This window comes from Patagioenas fasciata, chromosome Z (assembly GCF_037038585.1).
Source record: "Patagioenas fasciata isolate bPatFas1 chromosome Z, bPatFas1.hap1, whole genome shotgun sequence".
In the NCBI taxonomy this organism is placed as follows: Eukaryota; Metazoa; Chordata; class Aves; order Columbiformes; family Columbidae; genus Patagioenas; species Patagioenas fasciata.
In genome coordinates, this window is record NC_092560.1 from 17,534,924 (window position 1) to 17,552,322 (window position 17,399).

At 41.0% G+C, this 17,399-nt stretch overlaps 2 protein-coding genes across 9 annotated transcripts in view; both read left to right on the top strand.

Annotated features, from left to right (window-relative positions):
• The window catches only part of PIP5K1B (phosphatidylinositol-4-phosphate 5-kinase type 1 beta), a 114,031-nt gene extending 104,059 nt beyond the window's left edge, over positions 1-9,972 (top strand). For 5 of the 7 annotated variants that reach the window (XM_071802083.1, XM_071802084.1, XM_071802085.1 and 2 more), the window contains exon 16: positions 7,590-9,971. Coding sequence is in view for 1 of the 7 variants with exons in the window: in XM_065860623.2 (XP_065716695.1) it covers positions 7,590-7,592 (3 nt within the window). In the remaining 6 variants the exon portion in view is untranslated. Of the gene's footprint in view, positions 1-7,589 lie in introns of all 7 variants that reach the window. The other 2 variants (XM_065860623.2, XM_071802087.1) reach the window with 2 other exon arrangements.
• Positions 9,973-13,644: 3,672 nt separating this feature from the next.
• The window catches only part of TJP2 (tight junction protein 2), an 85,252-nt gene continuing 81,497 nt past the window's right edge, over positions 13,645-17,399 (top strand). The window contains exons 1-3 of one of the 2 annotated variants that reach the window (XM_071802080.1): positions 13,645-13,807; positions 15,545-15,627; positions 16,987-17,107. In XM_071802080.1, the coding sequence (XP_071658181.1) occupies positions 13,670-13,807; positions 15,545-15,627; positions 16,987-17,107 (342 nt within the window). In that variant the 5' untranslated portion in view covers positions 13,645-13,669. Of the gene's footprint in view, positions 13,808-14,190; positions 14,289-15,544; positions 15,628-16,986; positions 17,108-17,399 lie in introns of those variants that run through there. The other variant, XM_065860645.2, reaches the window with a different exon arrangement.

A 17,399-nucleotide genomic window follows, 5' to 3' on the forward strand; every position in this document is an offset into this window, starting at 1 on the left:
TAAAACAAAATAACATCTTCTGTCAGCACAGAGAGAGCAGTGGATATTGCTTACCTGGACTTCAGCAAAGTATTTGACGGTTTTCCACAGCCTCTTCCTGGACAGACTGTCATGATACAGACTGCACGGGTGGTCTGTGAGACAGGCAGGAAATTGTCTCACAGGCTGCACTCAGAGAGTGGGAGATCAATGGTTTTTACTCAGGCTGGCAGCCTGTCACAAGTGTGGTCCCTCAGGGTCCAGCACTGGGCCCCACACTCTTCAATGTCTTAATAAATGATCTGGATGGTGGGACTGAAAGCACCCTCACAAAGTTTGTTGATGTCATTAAACTGTGTGGTAAGGTGGAGACATGAGAACAGAGAGGCATCTTTCAGAGATGTGGACAGGCTGTAGGAGTGGGCCAGCAAGAACTGTGTGAAGTTCAACACAGAGAAGTGCAAAGTTCTGCATCTGGACAACATAACCAATCTGGGTGTCTGGGAGCAGCCTTGCTGAGAGGGACCTGGGATTCCCAGTGGACAGCAAGCTGAACACAAGTCAGCAGGATGCCGCTGCAGCAACCAAGGCAGATTGGATCCCGAGCTACATCTGCAGGGGCATCGCTAGCAGCAAGAGAGACAGGATGATCCCACTTCACTCAGTGCTTCTTAGGCTGCACCTGGAGTACTAGGTCTGCTTCTGAGCCCCACAGTTCAAAAAAAAGTTGTGAAAAGACTGAAGAGTGTACAAAGGAGGGCCATGATGATGATCAAAGAGCTGGAGAACCTGCTGTATGAGGAAAGACTGACGGAGTTAGGTCTTTACGGCTTATAGAAGTTTCAGGAGGAACCTCATCACAGTTTTCCAGTATTAGAGGGTGATTGCAAAGAGGATGGAGGCTTTCTCTTCACAAGGGGCAACAAGTACAAGTTGCATGGGGAGAGGTTGAATATTGATATATCAAATACATTATTTTGCAGTGAGAATAGTCAGTCCCTGGAACAACTTCCCTGGGGATGTGGTAGAGTCCCTGTTGCTGGAGGGTTTCAAGATGCAATGGGGACAGTGTGCTAGATAAACTCATACAGGCTCCCTTTCCCAAGAAAGGCTGAACCAGATCATCTTTCAAGGTCCCTTCCAACCTGGCTGTTCTGTGGTTCTCTTGGAACCACTTAACAAAGAAACCAATTCTTGTTGAAAACATTTCAATTTGGTTTATAGTATAACAATCTTGTTTATCACTAACACTGCTTAGCACTGTGAAGTGCTTCTTTTAAGTTTGTCTGTGGGGTGGATGGTGCTCGGAATGCTCTGAAAATCTAGTGACACACATAGGTAATACCTTCCGTAAAGCTGTCCTTATGAGTTTCAGGTGTGATGATTTTTGGCTTGTAAAACCTGCATTACTATTCTGTCTGGGAAACTGTAGTTAAGTATATGTGTATTTGGCTGATCAGGATCAACAGAAACTTAAATAAAACCCAGTTCTGGACCTTATACAAGCACCCAGTGTTCATTCCCGAGTAAAGGTCTGGAAGAATAAATAGTTCTTAAGTGGACGGAGTCATAGATGCTTTTTTGTCCTAGCAGCACCCTTTCTCTGCGCACTGAAAAATCCAAACCTAAGATTCCTTAGTCAAGACAAGATAGTGGCACATACCTCCAGTGTCTAGGTATGCAAGGGCTGACAGCTTCAAGGAAATTGGATACCATGGCTAAGCACAGGTTACTGCTTAAATGGCAAACTCATCTTGAGAAATTACTTACCTCTATGCCTTCCTGGTCCTGTCCTGCAGACTATATTGATGCCTCGTCAAGTGTTTTGAGATTGCTGTGGAAGTGAGCTCTAACTTAATCACATGTACACCTGTATGTATGCTGAGGTGTTTGGCGAAGAAAGAGGAAAAAGATACTGGTTTATGCACTAACCTTTTACTTACTAATGCCCCTCAATATCCTTCAGCAGACCCTGAAACAACAGTTAGCCTCTGTTTGGGAAAGCCTGATACTAAAGGACCAGTGATGTGTGTTATCAGTTTGATACACTGCTGCAGAGGCAGAAAGCAGTTTTAATTTTATAGGAGGATGATTAAACGCAGGCTAGAAGGGAAAGATGCATGTTTTTGAGAATGCTAGGCATGAGTCAGTAATTTCTAATTTATGTCTCAAAAATAAAGCAAAACAATGATGTTTGCATTAGCTGGTTTAAGACTCAGTGGAAAAGGTTGTAAGATGATACATTTTGACCTTTTGAAAGAATGAAGAGAAAAATGTAGCTTTAAATGGCACTCCCAGGTTTTCCCTTAATCCTGTAGTTAATAATCCTTGTCTGTATTTCTACTGCAAGGCAAGCTGCTGTAGTCTGACTCACTAATGAAAAATATCTTAACTTGCTTAGTTTGAGTCACTCCACTAATCCTTTCACGTCTTTGCCCGTCTTGCTTTGAAATGCTAATCTTCCTGGGCAAACTTTAGTCCTCTAGTAAATTAAGAGCTATGAATTTTTGATCCCCTGAATGAAAAAAAAAAAAATAAAATGACATTGTGTAAACTTACTATAAAAATAGCTTAAAAATGGCATTTGGCTGAACAGTGTTATGTAGAAATTCAGTCAAGTAAGGTGAGGTGGAGCAGAGATTGCAAAAAATAAAAAAAATACTCGTTACAGGTAAGAGCACTGTTTTTGGGGTGTTACATTAAGGGAATACCATGCAAACTCACACTGTGCACCTGATGTCAAAATTGAGAATTTTCCTGGTAACAGCAAGAATTTTAGTTTCAGGACACAGGAACAGAGACATCTTGAGTTTGTAACTGAAGGGCTGGTCTGAGTTCATCAGTTCTGAACAAAGACCAAGTTCAGCAAACCAGCATTTTGTGCACCTGTCGTTCTAAGCAGCACTGTTAGGAAAATCTTCAAACCCAAGTTTACTTAAAAATGCCATTGGTTTATTTTCTCTATTAACCCAGATAATAACTTAAGAAAGCTAGCTCTTATGAATAAAATATGACTAACCATGATGTGTGCTGAGCAGTAAGTATAAGCCAGTCTAAAGTATTTCTAAATATTCTAGTACCATACATTGGGAAACAACTACTGAGTATTCTATTAAGATAATTTTAATTCATAATTAAATATTGCAGAAAGATAGAAGCAGATATATAAAACAGTTGGCAATTTGAAATGTTTCTCTGCAGAAAATTAAAACATTAAAAGGTTATTGCTTTTATGGATATGTAATGCAATGGCAGATCAGATATTCAGAAGCAGAAGATGCTATCTAATACAAACATGTGTCCTGTATGTAAGACAGTAACAGAGAAGGTAACACTCTTATATTTAGCACTCTGATGTAGAAATGTACAAAACAAGAGACTAAAACAGTGTTTCCTTCTCCTCTGGAAATAAACTTAGTCTCCTTTTAAAGTTCTGGTGAAGCCCTATTTATTTGTGTCATTTCAGGCAGTATCAGCTGATATGTAAGCAGAAAAGCATTTAATGTCAGCAAGCACTGTTGAACACAAAAATCTACCATGTTCTCTGGACTTCAGTTAGTAGGAACTACAAGCCAAATCCTTCAAAAGTTTCTTCAGAGAGATCAGCAAGTGCAACCGATCCTGGAGACCTTAGTCCAGTGTTACTAAGGACTGGTACCTAGAATGGAGGACCTTAAGAGCGATAATTTCACTCAAAGTCACTTAATAACTGGTAGCTGACATATTGTTTTGGCAAATTGCAGTATCAGTAAAATCAGAGTAGTAAGGCTTAAGAATTACTATAGTTGGTTCATTGCAAGTAGGCTTGATTTCCTTTACACTTACAGTGGAACAAGAAGATGCATATAATCAGCACAGTAACAAACTTCAAAGTTTACTCCATTGTGATGCTGTACATCCTAAGTCATCTGGTGGTAAATATAGGATTTAAATGAATAAATAGATACCCTGTCTATAGGATTTCATTAATGAACTATAATGCTTGAAGAATACTTCTGTATATTTAACTATAACAGAAGATTCTTAGGTAGTACAGAAATTGTTACATGGAAAAACAGGATTGCCTCCTGTTGTTGAAGAAAGGGCTCACAGAATTGGTGTATGATTTAGAAGTCACTAACACTGAAGATATGGTTGAAAAGGATTGATAAGAGCTTCAGTAAAATAAAAGAATGGAATAACTGTAGTGATGAGCAAGCCCAGAGTTAGTCTGGTTAGTGTAGCTATGATTTGTGTCAGATGAATTGTGTAGATAGTATTATTACATTTAGAATTACTTATGGTTTATGTCCAAATGCCAATTTTATTATAGGATTTTGAAGTCTTAAAATATCTCTGGAGATTAATTTTGCATTTCAAAGCTGCTGTAAGTGCACAGATAAACAGATTTACAAATATTGGTGTATAAAGTGCCTGTTTAGAAACTGTCAAAACTGCCTCTTCTTACTCTTCAGTGCTCTTCCTCTTTTCTTCTTTTCTCTCTCCCATAATTAAGTATTAACACCTGCCTCTTTGAGCACTTTCTGTTTCATATTCAAACCCTTCCAATTGCCTTCCTCATCTCCTTGGATACTTTCTCTTGCAAATATTTTCATGCCTTCAGCTATTTTCAGTGTAGCACCCCAAGCTCTCTCATCTAGTATAAACTCTTTTTTCAGAAAAGAAAATTCCCACCTGGCTCTGATCAAATGAGGCATCCTAGTCTCATACAATTTTGGCTAGGGGATTGTACTTCAACTGCAACTTCTTGACGAGGCGTTTGGCTTTTATTCAGAAATATTTTGCTTTTCAGTCTCTCATTTGATACAATTGTAATCATGTTATAGTTTTCCTCAGGGTGCTGTTGTGGACTAATGGCAAGTGCGGCTGAAATTAAGGCAGTTCCCAGGCAGGACTACATGGAAAAACAAGCTAAGAAGTGTACAGTCACACTGTGCTGCATACCTCAAATTCTTATGTGTTGCTGTCTTTCTGGAGGCTTCAGTTTATCTGCCTCACCGTTTACCTTGAAGATACTGATAGAAGAACATGGTAGATTGAACATTAATTCTGGGACTGTGAGAAGGGCCTCTGGGCCTCTTTGCTTACAGACATCCTTCCTTTCCCCAAAATAATCCTTAACACATTGTGTGCACATATTGGAACCAATCAAGCACTCTTTCCTTAAAGTAGAATCCCATTTAAGGCTGACGGGCACAAACCTATTTGTTTTATGTGGTGAGGTAACTGCTCCTTTCCTCTGTTACCCATCTTATCCCTGTATCCATCCATGCACAATCTTAAACAGGAGAGGAAAAAAAGAGGCCCATGTCCCTCAGGGAACTGAAACCTGGCGTCAGGTAAAACAACAGCCAAACATTTGAATGTAGTTTGGCAGAGGTGTTCTTGCAGAAGCAACATTATGTAGGAAGCAATGTAGCAGCAATATTTCAGTCACCCTTGGATGAAAATCAGACACGGGAATTATGTGCTTGATTAGATTAAAAAGGTACCATTTCAGATTACAAGTAATACATTACTGGAGGAGCCAAGTGCTAAAATGCCAGCACGTATCGTCACTGAACTGCATGTTCTCATGCCCCATATGAGGAAATGAATCAGTTCAAAAGCAAATCCATTAAAAGAGAACTGGAGCACAAAAATGCTCCAATACAAAAAGCCTCAAGTAGGCTCAAACATTGTAAATCCATTATTTACTCGGTGTGAGAATGGTATGTACAGAACTGGGCTGTACCTAACACAAAGATGAATGTCTGAAAATCCCACCTCCTTAAAATGGCACCAGTAGCATGAACAGTGTTTCTGTGATTGACTCACACAGTTAACACTTGCTATGAGTTTCTGTCAGGTCTGTTTATTCCAGCTCTGTTGTGCAAATTTTCCTGACATTTTTTCCATCATTGATCTCTCTGAATTGCTTTCAAAGAATCAAAGAGAACAAGAATAAGCTCTTTGCAATTGCATCACGTAATTACTGGAATAGCATAGAGCTAGCATCAGCAATACTGCTAGTCTCCTTAGAGAGTTAAAAGTAGTGATAAGGCTGGAAGGTCTGAAGTTCTGTTGAGTGAACATCATATCTGTCAAAAATGGACCAGATCTGAATGATTGCAGAGCTTTCAGACAGAAACTAGATGGTGCTAGCAAAAAATTACCTTGGCTTCATAAAACATGATTCTGTTTATCAGTACTAGCATTTTTCAACTTTTTTTGCCAAACTGATTCTTAAATTTTTTTTTAAATCCTTGTAAGCCTTATGTCACCCTCTTTTAAAAATGTCACTTTCTTTAATTTTACTCAGTTGTCCAACAGTTTCAGTTTGCACATTAAAGTGTTCTGCATCCTGTAAGTACACACTAATTGACTCCCTTAGCACATTCAGGTGCTAATATGACAAATAGACTTTCATTGCCAGACTACAGCTATCTTGAGTGAAAGAGGACAGCCTCTGAGAAATTAGCACTGTGCCCACTACCATCAGTGACAATGAACACCGTAACATGGTTGTACAAAACAGTAACAGATTTAAAGGTTGCCACAGAACAATATTGAAATATCAGTCTTCAGCGTTCAAGGTCTAGCGCTAGAAGTCGTAACTAAAATATTGATTTAAATCTACTGGTTACCTTTTGGTAAGATAAGCTTTAAGAATGTCTTTTGAGATTTTTTTTGTTATTGTTCATTGCCAAGATTAGATTGTTGTTGAGCTATTTAAAGATTAGCTAAATGCTTCTATAGAAAAGTACAATTTAAAGGTGACCTTAAAAACCTGTTAAATAAATGTGAACTTATGCCTTTGTTATATATATTTTTAAGAAGGTTTTGGAATTAGGGTCACTACAGATGTCTTTCTTTTGGGTCCTGCCCCATGTTGGATATACTAGCTGAGATGCATTTAATATACTGCAATATTTTGTTCAGCTGTCAGTTTAGCCTTAGTTTGACTCATAATAATACGGTGTTAGGCAAAGAACAATTTATTTTCCTTTCTTCTCTGATTCTGTAGAGATGCTGAGAAGTGACCAACTTTGTATCACAAAGTGGCTGCTTCTGTAGAACATATAGCATTCTAATTAATTAACATTATTAAGGTTTGGGGGTTTTTGTATGTGTGAAATATATTGATTGCTATGACAATGACTAGAACATTGGTTGTGCCTGCAGGTTTTTGAATAGGTATGGTTTTTCAACCGGGGAAGGCTATTGCGCAGAAGCTAACATGACGTTTATACATGATGTAGGAAGACAACAGTTTTTCCCCTAAAACTTTTAAGTAACAAAGGCCCCAGTCAATTCTGCAAGGTAGTAAAAGCTGTTGTGAACTTCTGAGTGCTCTCAGTTTGGACTGTCTTCTCTCATGTCCAGAGTGTTCCACATTTTGCATCAGTAAGTGGTTCTCTTCATGTAATATAAGTGTACTGCCATGTCTGCAAAACTTCAGGCATGAGCTGTTGTACAAGAGACCAAACGCTTTTGACTAGAGGGCAAGGTAAGAGAAGAATTGCTGACAAATTGTGCTGCAGCCTCTTTAGTGGAAGAAAGATGATACTTGTTTATAATTCTGTAAGAAAACAAATGCAACTCTTGATTTGTCATTTCTTTATTTCCAGTAACAAAGAATACATGAAGAGTAAAACTTAAGAGACGTGATCGTGGTTAATGAAGAGCACTTTCTGCACTCCTGATTTAAGAAGGAGGAACTTGCTGAGCCTAATAGACAAAGAGTAATAATCAACTGAACTTATTCTAAGAAGTGTCAGGATCTTTGAACCACAGAAAGAATTGATGGACTTGGAAAAAAATCACATGAAACATTCCACACTCTGCTATCATCTGCTGTTGCTTGCTGAACTGTGAAGAACTGTGTATTCAGGCTGCTTTCTACTATATTGCAAATCACCTCTTTTGGACTTGAGAGTGATTATTTTCTTACCAGCTCTCTAGTGGTTTCATTTGCATGCATTCTGTAACTATGCACAAGCAAAAATCTATTACATGCTTTATCTATTTAAAAATAAGCACAGTGATGCATAAAATTAATTCAATTTGTTTTGACCCTTCAGTTCTAATCACTTAGGTCCACATCAGTGGAAATTGGATTGGTGTCATACAAGGGTTAGGGTAAAACTGTGCACATACTGTATGAAAATGAGCCTCTAAAGATATTTTTACTGTTGGTGAAAAGGAAAAAATGTTATTTATAAAAAGGCCTTATGTTGTGTACATATATTGTCTTTGAAATATTTTTGATTTTAGTTTATTTCTTGTAAAAGAGGAAATATATAATTTATTTAGTAAATGCTACTGTAAACTATAGTTTTATTGATGAATAAAATATTTTATTCTCAAGAATAGATAGCTGTCAACCTGCTTTTGATCTGACAAGGACTTACTGTTCTGGTATTTATCTGCCTTCATGAGATGGTCTCGAGAGGGATCTCAAGAGATAGGACAACCACTCCGTAACATGTCGTCTGTCTTTATCTCCTACCAGCTTTGTAATGAAAAGGGGAATCTTGAAATTAGAGTAGAAGAGGCAAAGGAACATATTCAGCAGGCATTGCTTCATAAAGGCATTTCACGTTTTTCAGTATGGGAAATAATTTTAAGATAACTGTGGAAAACTGTTCTGGTTTCCTTAATTTCCCTAGCAGCAGAGAGAGAATCTCAAACACCAGTGACCATCAATCCAGGATTTCATGCTTTGATGCCCTGGTGTATTTAAAAGCCACAGAGCTGTCACTTTGAAAGTTTATGGATGTTATTGGAAATAACATTTCTTCTAGAAGTAAGCATAGCAAACCTGCTTGATTGGGAAAAGCAGAATTTGGCACTTTAATTCCTAGAATTATGCTTTGTACCTCTGAAAAATTTTTCATTTAAGGTTTTGTTGTTTTTCTGTTTTTGTTTGTTTGGTTTTTTTCTTTAATGGAATCCTATAACCTTGACCAGAAGGAGGGAATTATTCCTTAATTATGCACAGAATAGAGAAACTGAAAGGTTATTTTTTTTCCCTCTTAGTATGTAGAGTCACTGGCTTAATTTAGAGCTCCTGTCTCACAATAACCTCTTTTCTGGGCTTTAAAATTAGATTGCTTAATCTCAGCAAGATAATTCTTCTACAGCATTCCCCTTAGAAATGCACAAGACCAATCCACGTGCCCTGTGAGCAAAAACATTTTGTACATCTATGTGTAGTGTGCTCCTTCATGCACAGTATCTAGTGTATTTACAGTGTGTCTCTGTACAAAGTATTTCTGATTAGCCTTATTTGGGGAAAACCATGAAATTTATTAATTTAAGCACCAGCTTAACCTTCATAAATCATACATGTTACTTTTTTCCCAGCTACCTAGTAGACCATAGTGTCTGGATATTAGTCCTTAGGAAGACCCCAGAGGACACACAACTCAACTGCAACAATCCTGTCCAAAACCAGAATGCCTACAGAGAATGATTCACAAACAGAACCATCCTTTGTATACAGTCCGTTTTACGCAGTAATTCCTAAATGAAAGCAGTCATCTAATACTTGCAAAAGGAAATCCTCTATAGTCTACGGAGCCTACTGGGAAGACCTCCCCCAAGCACGTGCACTTACAAGTTTGGTTTTGTGGTTGTGGTGGGGTTGGGTTTTTTGTGTGTGTGGTTTGAGTTGGTGGAGTGGGTTGGTTGGTTTGTTATTGTTATTGTTTTGGGGGGTGTTTGTTTGGGTTTTCTGTGGTTTGTTTGGGGGTTTGTTGTTGGCTGGGTTTTTTTTGGTTTTGTGACTATATGGTTCTACTGAGAGGGAAGAGGGATTAAACAATGTTAATGATCAACAACTTGGAACCCATTTCTTTTTCTAAGACATGAAATGGTATAAAGTTTCAAACATCTAATAGTACAGAAGCTTGTAAAGATGTTTATGTCTCATGCCTAAGTATTTAATTTCTCTTCACCTTGCATTGGTAGCACTTCGATGAAAATGTAATGACTATTAAGCAGATCTATAAATCTAATGCAGCAGTGCATGTCAGGTAAAAATAAAATATATACAGAAGGCACAATCAACATGCTGTGGCATTGAAGTAATGTGCTTGTCCATTTCTACAGGTCTAAACAGATGGATCTCACCACAGGGAGGAAAATTTGAAGAATTAGGTCACAGATGTGGGCTGTGTGCAGTGGTATCTGAGTACTCTGTCCCTGCAGCCTGGCCGGAGGGGAAAAACACAGGCTGATGCCTGCTTAGAGAAAGGTAGGGAATAACTCCAAATCTGTAGATCTCACCCTGTGACTGAATCATATGGTATTCAGAAGGGCAAGTTTTGCCTTTGGTGGTAGCATGGAATAGCTATCCTCAGTTAAAAAAAAAACAAAACAAAACACCACAATCAAACTTCATGTCCTTGTACTAGAATTCAGTGGTTTGAAAATACACCTATCTTGAGATCTGTTCTCTTGTTGACTTTGCTTATATTTCAGGGAATTTAATTTCATATAACTTAGTGCTATTTTCACAAACCTTGAATAATACACAATGATAAAAAAGTAATCAACAGTGCAGTGCACCTCTTTGTTAGAAGCCGCTTGCTGACCCATTTCCAGTGGTGCATTCATTTGCTTACAAGAGGAGAGACAGCAGCTCCTTCCAGACCAAAAGTGCAAGGCCTGATCCTGCAGGTATTTTTGCATCTGGAACTGCTTCACAGTTATTTTACGTGAGCTTAAAAAGATACTGATACCAAGGTGCTCTGGTACGAGCATTAATGTAAGGGAAAAGGATCAAGATGAAAAATATCAAGAAACCATTGCTAAAATTGCTAGCACCTAACTCAGGCCCTTTTTAAAGTTGAGTGAATGATCCTTGCTGGTAGTAATGTCCTGTAAAGTTCATGAACTTTGACATTCTTGGCCATTTTTTAAAAGATTTTGAGAGATTGCTAATACCAGAGAAAATATTTAGTCTACACTGATTAATTTATTTGTCATTAACTCAGAAACAAGAGAGAAACAAACATTTCCCATTGAAAGTGGCATATGACCTTGGACGATTAGAGAAAAATCACTTGGAACCACCTGGACAATACCAGAAAATATCATCTGACATTCTTTTTATAGAATGGCAAGGTATCTTTTATTACATCAAATGCTACATAAAAGAACAGGCATTCCCCTGTTCTTCCAGCTGCTTTCCTCTCTCCCCATCATGGTATGAAAAAGGAATGGTTTGCTTTATTAACATGATCTGCAGTCTGATAATTTATTTCTCTCTACAGGCCATACCTCAGTATGTAGTGCATTGACCATTATAGGTCCAAAAAAACATAACTAGTTTCTTCCATAAGTGATAAAATGTGGGTTGGTCTTTAAGGAACTAGGGAGTATCTTGTATGGGCTGGAAATAAAAAAAACTTCCTTCAGAAAATGCAACAAGAACACAGACAAGAACAAGGTCTGAGGGAGGATACCGGTAACCAAAACCCACACAGGACTCTACTGGAAAGAGACAAGAGGCTAAGTAAGATAGATAATATGGTTTGGTACAGAAAACTCTTAACTACAGCAGATGAAATCTACTTGAAATGTACACAATTGACTTGAATTGTCTGGGCTTATGCCCCTTGTTTGGTGGAAAAGAATTTCTGCTTAAAGAAAAAAAAAAAAACACAGAAATCATGGTGAGAAACCTGACAATTTATTACCTAAAGCATTACAAGCTGCCAGCTGCTTATTTGAGTGAGAGCTTTAGAAATGTAAAAACAAAACACAATAATCAGTAGTAAGTTTCTTAATACTTGTATGCTCTACATATTTTTTTACTTGCAGCTGTTGGATCTTGCAGTTCTGTCCTATGGAAGATCTGAAATAAATTTCTCTGTGTTCTCACTGAATTTTTTTTTTAATAATATTTTTCATCAGAACTATTTTTTATCTGTCATGTCCCTGATAAGCCTATTTTATTTTTTCAGTTTAAATAACAAAAAACCAAACCAACAAACAAAAAAACACCAAAAAACAAAAAAAAAAAAAAAAACAAACAAAAAAAAAAAAAAAACAACCCTCTCTATTACTTCCTAGGTCTGGAAAAGCTGTAAATACTGTACTTTGAAAATTTGCCAATTACAGGAAGCAGATTCTTACCATCCAGCTTAGGAAATTACTGTGATTTCAAAGCACAGGTTGATGATGCCTGCTTAGAGACAGGTAAGGAGTAACTCCAAATTTGTAGATCTGACCCTGTGACTCAATCATATGGCATTCAGAGGGTGAGTTTTGCCTTTGATGATAGCCTGTTATAGTTGTCCTTAGTTAAAAACCAAACAACTTCATACCCTTGTACTAGAATTGAACAGTTTGAAAATACTTTGACCTATGTCAAGATCTGTTCCCTTGTTGACATTGCTTATATTTCAGGTAGTTTAGTTTCACATAACTCACTATTTTCCCAAACCCTGAACACTACACAGTGATAAAAGAGTAACAAGTTGTGCACTCAACAACACACTTCCTAACTATTTTGTAGCTCAGGCTGCTGTCAGCATCTGTGGTGTGTTGGAACCGTGCCTGTATGTTATAATCACTAGTCCTTGCAAGGTAGAAATAAATAGCAACTTTCCTCTGCCCTGCCTGGACTTGCTTTGGTTTGTTTTGCAGTGGTGAAGGGGGCTGGGTAGTGTTGCTTGTAATTTCTGCTTTTCCAAGGTCCAGCTCCTTGTAAATCTACCCAGCAAAGCTGCTTTGCCTGAACAGATACCTGTAGATACCCTAGAGCAATTATTCCTGTGTCTGAGAACAGCAGCTGAGGTGAAGGTGCCCGCCAGGAGCAGTCATGTTACCAAGTGACCGTCGCAGCTACTTACCGTTACACCACCAGCCAGATTCCACATCCCCAAGTTCTATGTACCAAAAAAACCACCAAAAACAAACCTCTTAACAGTAGACGAGGAGCCGGCACCTCCAAGAAGGACACTCTCCCCCTCTACCGGGCTGGCGGGGCAGTGCCGCCTCCTGCAACGGGCGCGTCCTGGAGAAAGACCGTAACCGACGGCGACGCAGCGATGTTGTCTCAGTAGTGAAAGACACTGTAGTTTAGTGTGGCTGTGCTGCGGCTGAAGCCACCAGAGGCAGGGGAACTGGAAAAACAAACAAACAAAACACAACACGAGGTGTCGTGCTTTTCTCTCCCGGCGCGCCCTGGGCTGTACGGCAGCACAGCCGCGCCGTACTCCGGGTGCTGCGCCCGGGCCGGCTGCCCAGCCCTGCTGCTGACAGCCGGCTGCGCCCGGGTCACCGCCTCGGACACGCTCCCACAAGCGACAGGCCCCGTGCCCACAGCCGCTCCGCAGGCGCGGCGCCCTCACCAGCACCGCGCCAGTCGCCTGATCCGCCCTGCCTGCGCGTCCCGGCGCCGTCCCGCAGAGCGCTCAACCGCCCGGGACGGGCTGCTCCGCGCCCCGCCTCCCCGAGCCCGAGCCCGGGCCCCCGCCTTGACAGGGGCGCTGGGCGGCAGCGCCAGGCCGGGCCAGCGGCCGCCCCGCTGCCCCGCACCGGGCACCGGCTCTCCAGCCCCGAGCCGGCCCGGCCCGGCCCGGCGCTGCTCCCCGCGGCGCCGGCGGAGGGCGGTAGCGGCCGCAGCGGTTCTCGTCCGCCGCCGTCTCGGCGGGCTGGCTCCTCCCCTGCCGCTTCCGTAGCGGGCAGCGGCGGCATGTGGAGGCCGGGGGCGGCTGGCGCGGTGATTGCTGCGCGGCGGGCGGCGGCGGCGGCGGCGGCGGCGCGGCGGCACAGCGGAGGCCCGGGGGGCGCCCCACTGTCAGGGGCAGCCGCCGCCGGCCGCGGCCGGACGGTGAGAGTGAGGCGGAGTAGCGAGGCGCGGCCTGCGCCGCCGGGAGGAAGGAGCTGCGGGCGGGGAGGGAAGGGCGGCAGGCGGGATTTCCTCAGCCGACCACGGGCCCCTAGTCGCCCCTCGCCGGGCCCGCGGCCGGGACGGCAGCCAGGGTCCCCGCCGGGCTCTCTGCGGGCCGGGTCAGCGGGGCCCTGCCTCTCCGGCGGGGGAAGGCCGCTCGCCCCCTGCCGCTCCAGCCCCTGCGAGCGGCGCTGAGGCGGGCGGACCAGAGTCCTGCGAGGGCGGAGCGGCGCCCGGCAGCAGCTCCCCGCGGCAGCCGAGCCTCGGCCTGCGCCCGCGGGCAGGCGCCGAAGGGCTGGGCCGGTGGTCTCGCGGATTCCCAGCCCTTGCAGGTGCAGCCGGGGCTGCCCGGCGGGGAGCTCGACCTTCGCTGCTCTCCGGAGCTATTGACTGGTTTGCTGCCCTTCTCCTGTTGCAGGAGGTGCGTGCTGGCCATTCTTAGAGCCCGGTTTGGTATGCGGAGGGGTGATACCAGCCGTGTGCCAGCACCGTGTTGGTAGTTGCGAGTCATAAATTGAGTGTGAGCACAGGGATGGAGTCACAGCTTCTCAGGCTGTCCAGAATCTCAGTGGATTTCTGCCACTACAGCTTTTGATCCTAAGTGTATATTAAATAAATGCTAAAGGTTGCAGTAAAAAACATGTAGGCATCAGTGTGTACTTTGTCAGCCAGATCATTGCGATGTTACAAGGAGTTTGCTGTTGTCCGTACTTTATGTCTGTGTGACCTCTTTGGCCTAACAGACAAGTTCATCTGTAATGCCCGAGGATAGACATCAAACCATATGGAGAGAGATGTTTTTGTGGTTTGCTCTCATGAGCACTTGAAGAGGGGCTATCATAGTTCCTTTTAAAATGTTGTTTTTCAGCTCTGTTACTTTTTAAAACCTTGTATACACAGAAAGCAATCAAGCATGCTATCTTGCCATTCATCCAAAAATATATGCCTTAATAGCCCAGGTTAAGAAGGAAATGGCAAGCACGCTGTCTTTCTTGGTGAGCTTCTGCTAGTGCGTTAGACTAGGCAGCCAACATTATCCGTGTTGATGGATTGCTTCCCCTCAAAGGGGTTGCCCATTTTGATCCCTTGTATTGCCAGTATGTTGATGCAGCACTTCTGTAATTTTGATTTGTTTTTTAAAAGCTTATTTTAAACAGAAGAAAAATAAGAAATAAAACAGCTTGTTCTACAGAAGAGATCTGGAATGTGAAGTGTGATGCTAGCTCTTAGCTTTTGTAAGGAGGATTCAGGGTTTCTGTCCGTTTCAGTTGAGTATATTCGTGGTCTGTAGCAGAGGGTCAAAAGTTATTGATAATGAAGTGTCTGAGTAGCTGATACTTGTGAAAATCTTAACCTAAGCCAGTTGTCTGAAGTTGCTCAGTAGTTCTGTGGTAGAGCGATAGAAAAGAAAATAGATCTTGTCTTTCCTAGTTCCTTGTTGTATAAATAAAGTTCTTCTGTTTTCCATTTGTATCAGAAGAAAATATTATAGATTGCCTCAATCATCCAAGGACTAAAGCTGCATAACTGTTTCCATATTAGCTCTGTAATATAGAATATGAATAGTTGGGGAGGGGGGAAGGTCTTCAAGGATCTATTGACTTTGTGTGACAAATATGTAATTTATAGTTCTTTGTGTTTTGACTTTTCCATTTTCCTTATACTTACTTTCAACAGCAATTACAATATGCTGCAGCGGTGAAGAGCAAGACTGTTCGGTTCATGAATTTAAGAAATGCAGGAACTCTGAATGATACAAGGTAAATTTTATTTTGAGATATTCATATGAAAACATTGTCTCTGCATTTTATGATAATTTCTAGACACGATAAGACTGTCAAATTAATGTAATGCTGATATGATGATGTAAAGAAAAAGGATGATTTTAGCAAAAAGCATTTTGGGTTAATTTGGGAAGTCGCTTAGGTAATAATTCCAGTACCTAAGCATAAGTGTCTAGCACCATTTCACATGTCAGGGTGCATGAAGTTTCTGCCTTGTGCTGGGAGGATGTGACACAGTACCTGTTAGAGACTTCTCCCCTTCTGATGCTGGAGTTGGAGGCCCAGTCAAGGATTGTGCAGATTTCTAAAATAGCTCTTACCATGAAGTCTGTGAACTGCACCCTGAACCAGGACACAAATCCTGCCTAATCCTAAGGCCTTCTATTCTCCCTGCCCCTACGTTTTTCTGTGGTGTCCCTCACCTAAGTGGCATATAGTATATTTCAGTAACTGGCTAGCAATATATTTTTTTTAAATTGTGTTCTGTATAATCAACTGGAAGATACTGAGTCATAGTTCATAGTGACTGCTGTATTGCCATGCCAATTGGTAAAAACTGAAATGATCTTACTGAATTGTCTGTTGCTAGAGGTACCCACCTACACGCTTGGTTAAAAGTTGACACTGACATGGATGGAAAAACTTATGTGATTTAATTACGTTTGGTTAATTAAACTGATCTAGGCTTTGTTCCCACAAACTTTTCTACTTACTAAAGAGGATAACAGAAGCAGTCTCACAAGTACTGTAAACCTTACGTAATGGCTACAAGGGTGCTTTGACACTTTCTGAAGAAGAAGGTTATTGTATGTATTAGTTTATAAGCACTCTTTAAATAACGCTTAATTACCAGGCTGGTAATACCAGTTGAGGAGTCAGATGCTGCACATAGACATGGCACATGATTCTGATGTTTGTAACCTGCTAATAGCTACAGTGAGTTTCTTGGAGTCAAATGACATACACTTCTGAACAGGAGATACTTGTATCTATTTGTAGAGTTCAAAACTATGTAACTCTTGCACACTGTGCTTTTATGAAAATGCCTTATTTTGGAGTTGAGCTCTCTCCTCTTAGCACACAGGAGTCAGCACATGTATGGAAAGCAGTACATATTCCTCAGTTGGAGATCTCCACTATCAAAATTTCAAAATTCTGTCTCAATTTATAATGTGGATTGTTACGTTAGCTAAAGAAAAATGAGCGCTTGTTTTGTATGAGTTTTTCGCATTTACAGTTTCCTTCATGGTCATGGTCTTGGTATGTTTTTATTATAGGGAAAATACTCTCTTTCATGTTTTTCCTCCTAATTATGGGTCTGTATGTCATGTATAGCTCTTTAGATGAGACCACTTACGAAAAACTGGCTGAAGAAACACTGGACTCCTTGGCAGATTTCTTTGAGGACCTAACAGATAAGCCTTTTACACCAGAAGATTATGACGTCTCTTTAGGGGTATGTTTTAAAAATTCTGTTACCACTGTAATTATTCTAGATTTTTTTCCTTTGAAGGAGAATTTTAAATTATTCACCTTAATGCCAACACTTAAAATACAGTGAGTTTTTACAGCTTTTTTGTTCAAATATGCCTGTTTATGCTGACTGCAGCAACTATTCTAGTAAAAAGTAACATGTGCTGTCATATGCTTTGAGCATTTAAAATGTTTAGAGAAAGACATAATAAAGAAAAATAAATGAGCACAAGAGGAGACAGAAACTAATTTCTAATTTCATAGAATCATAGAAT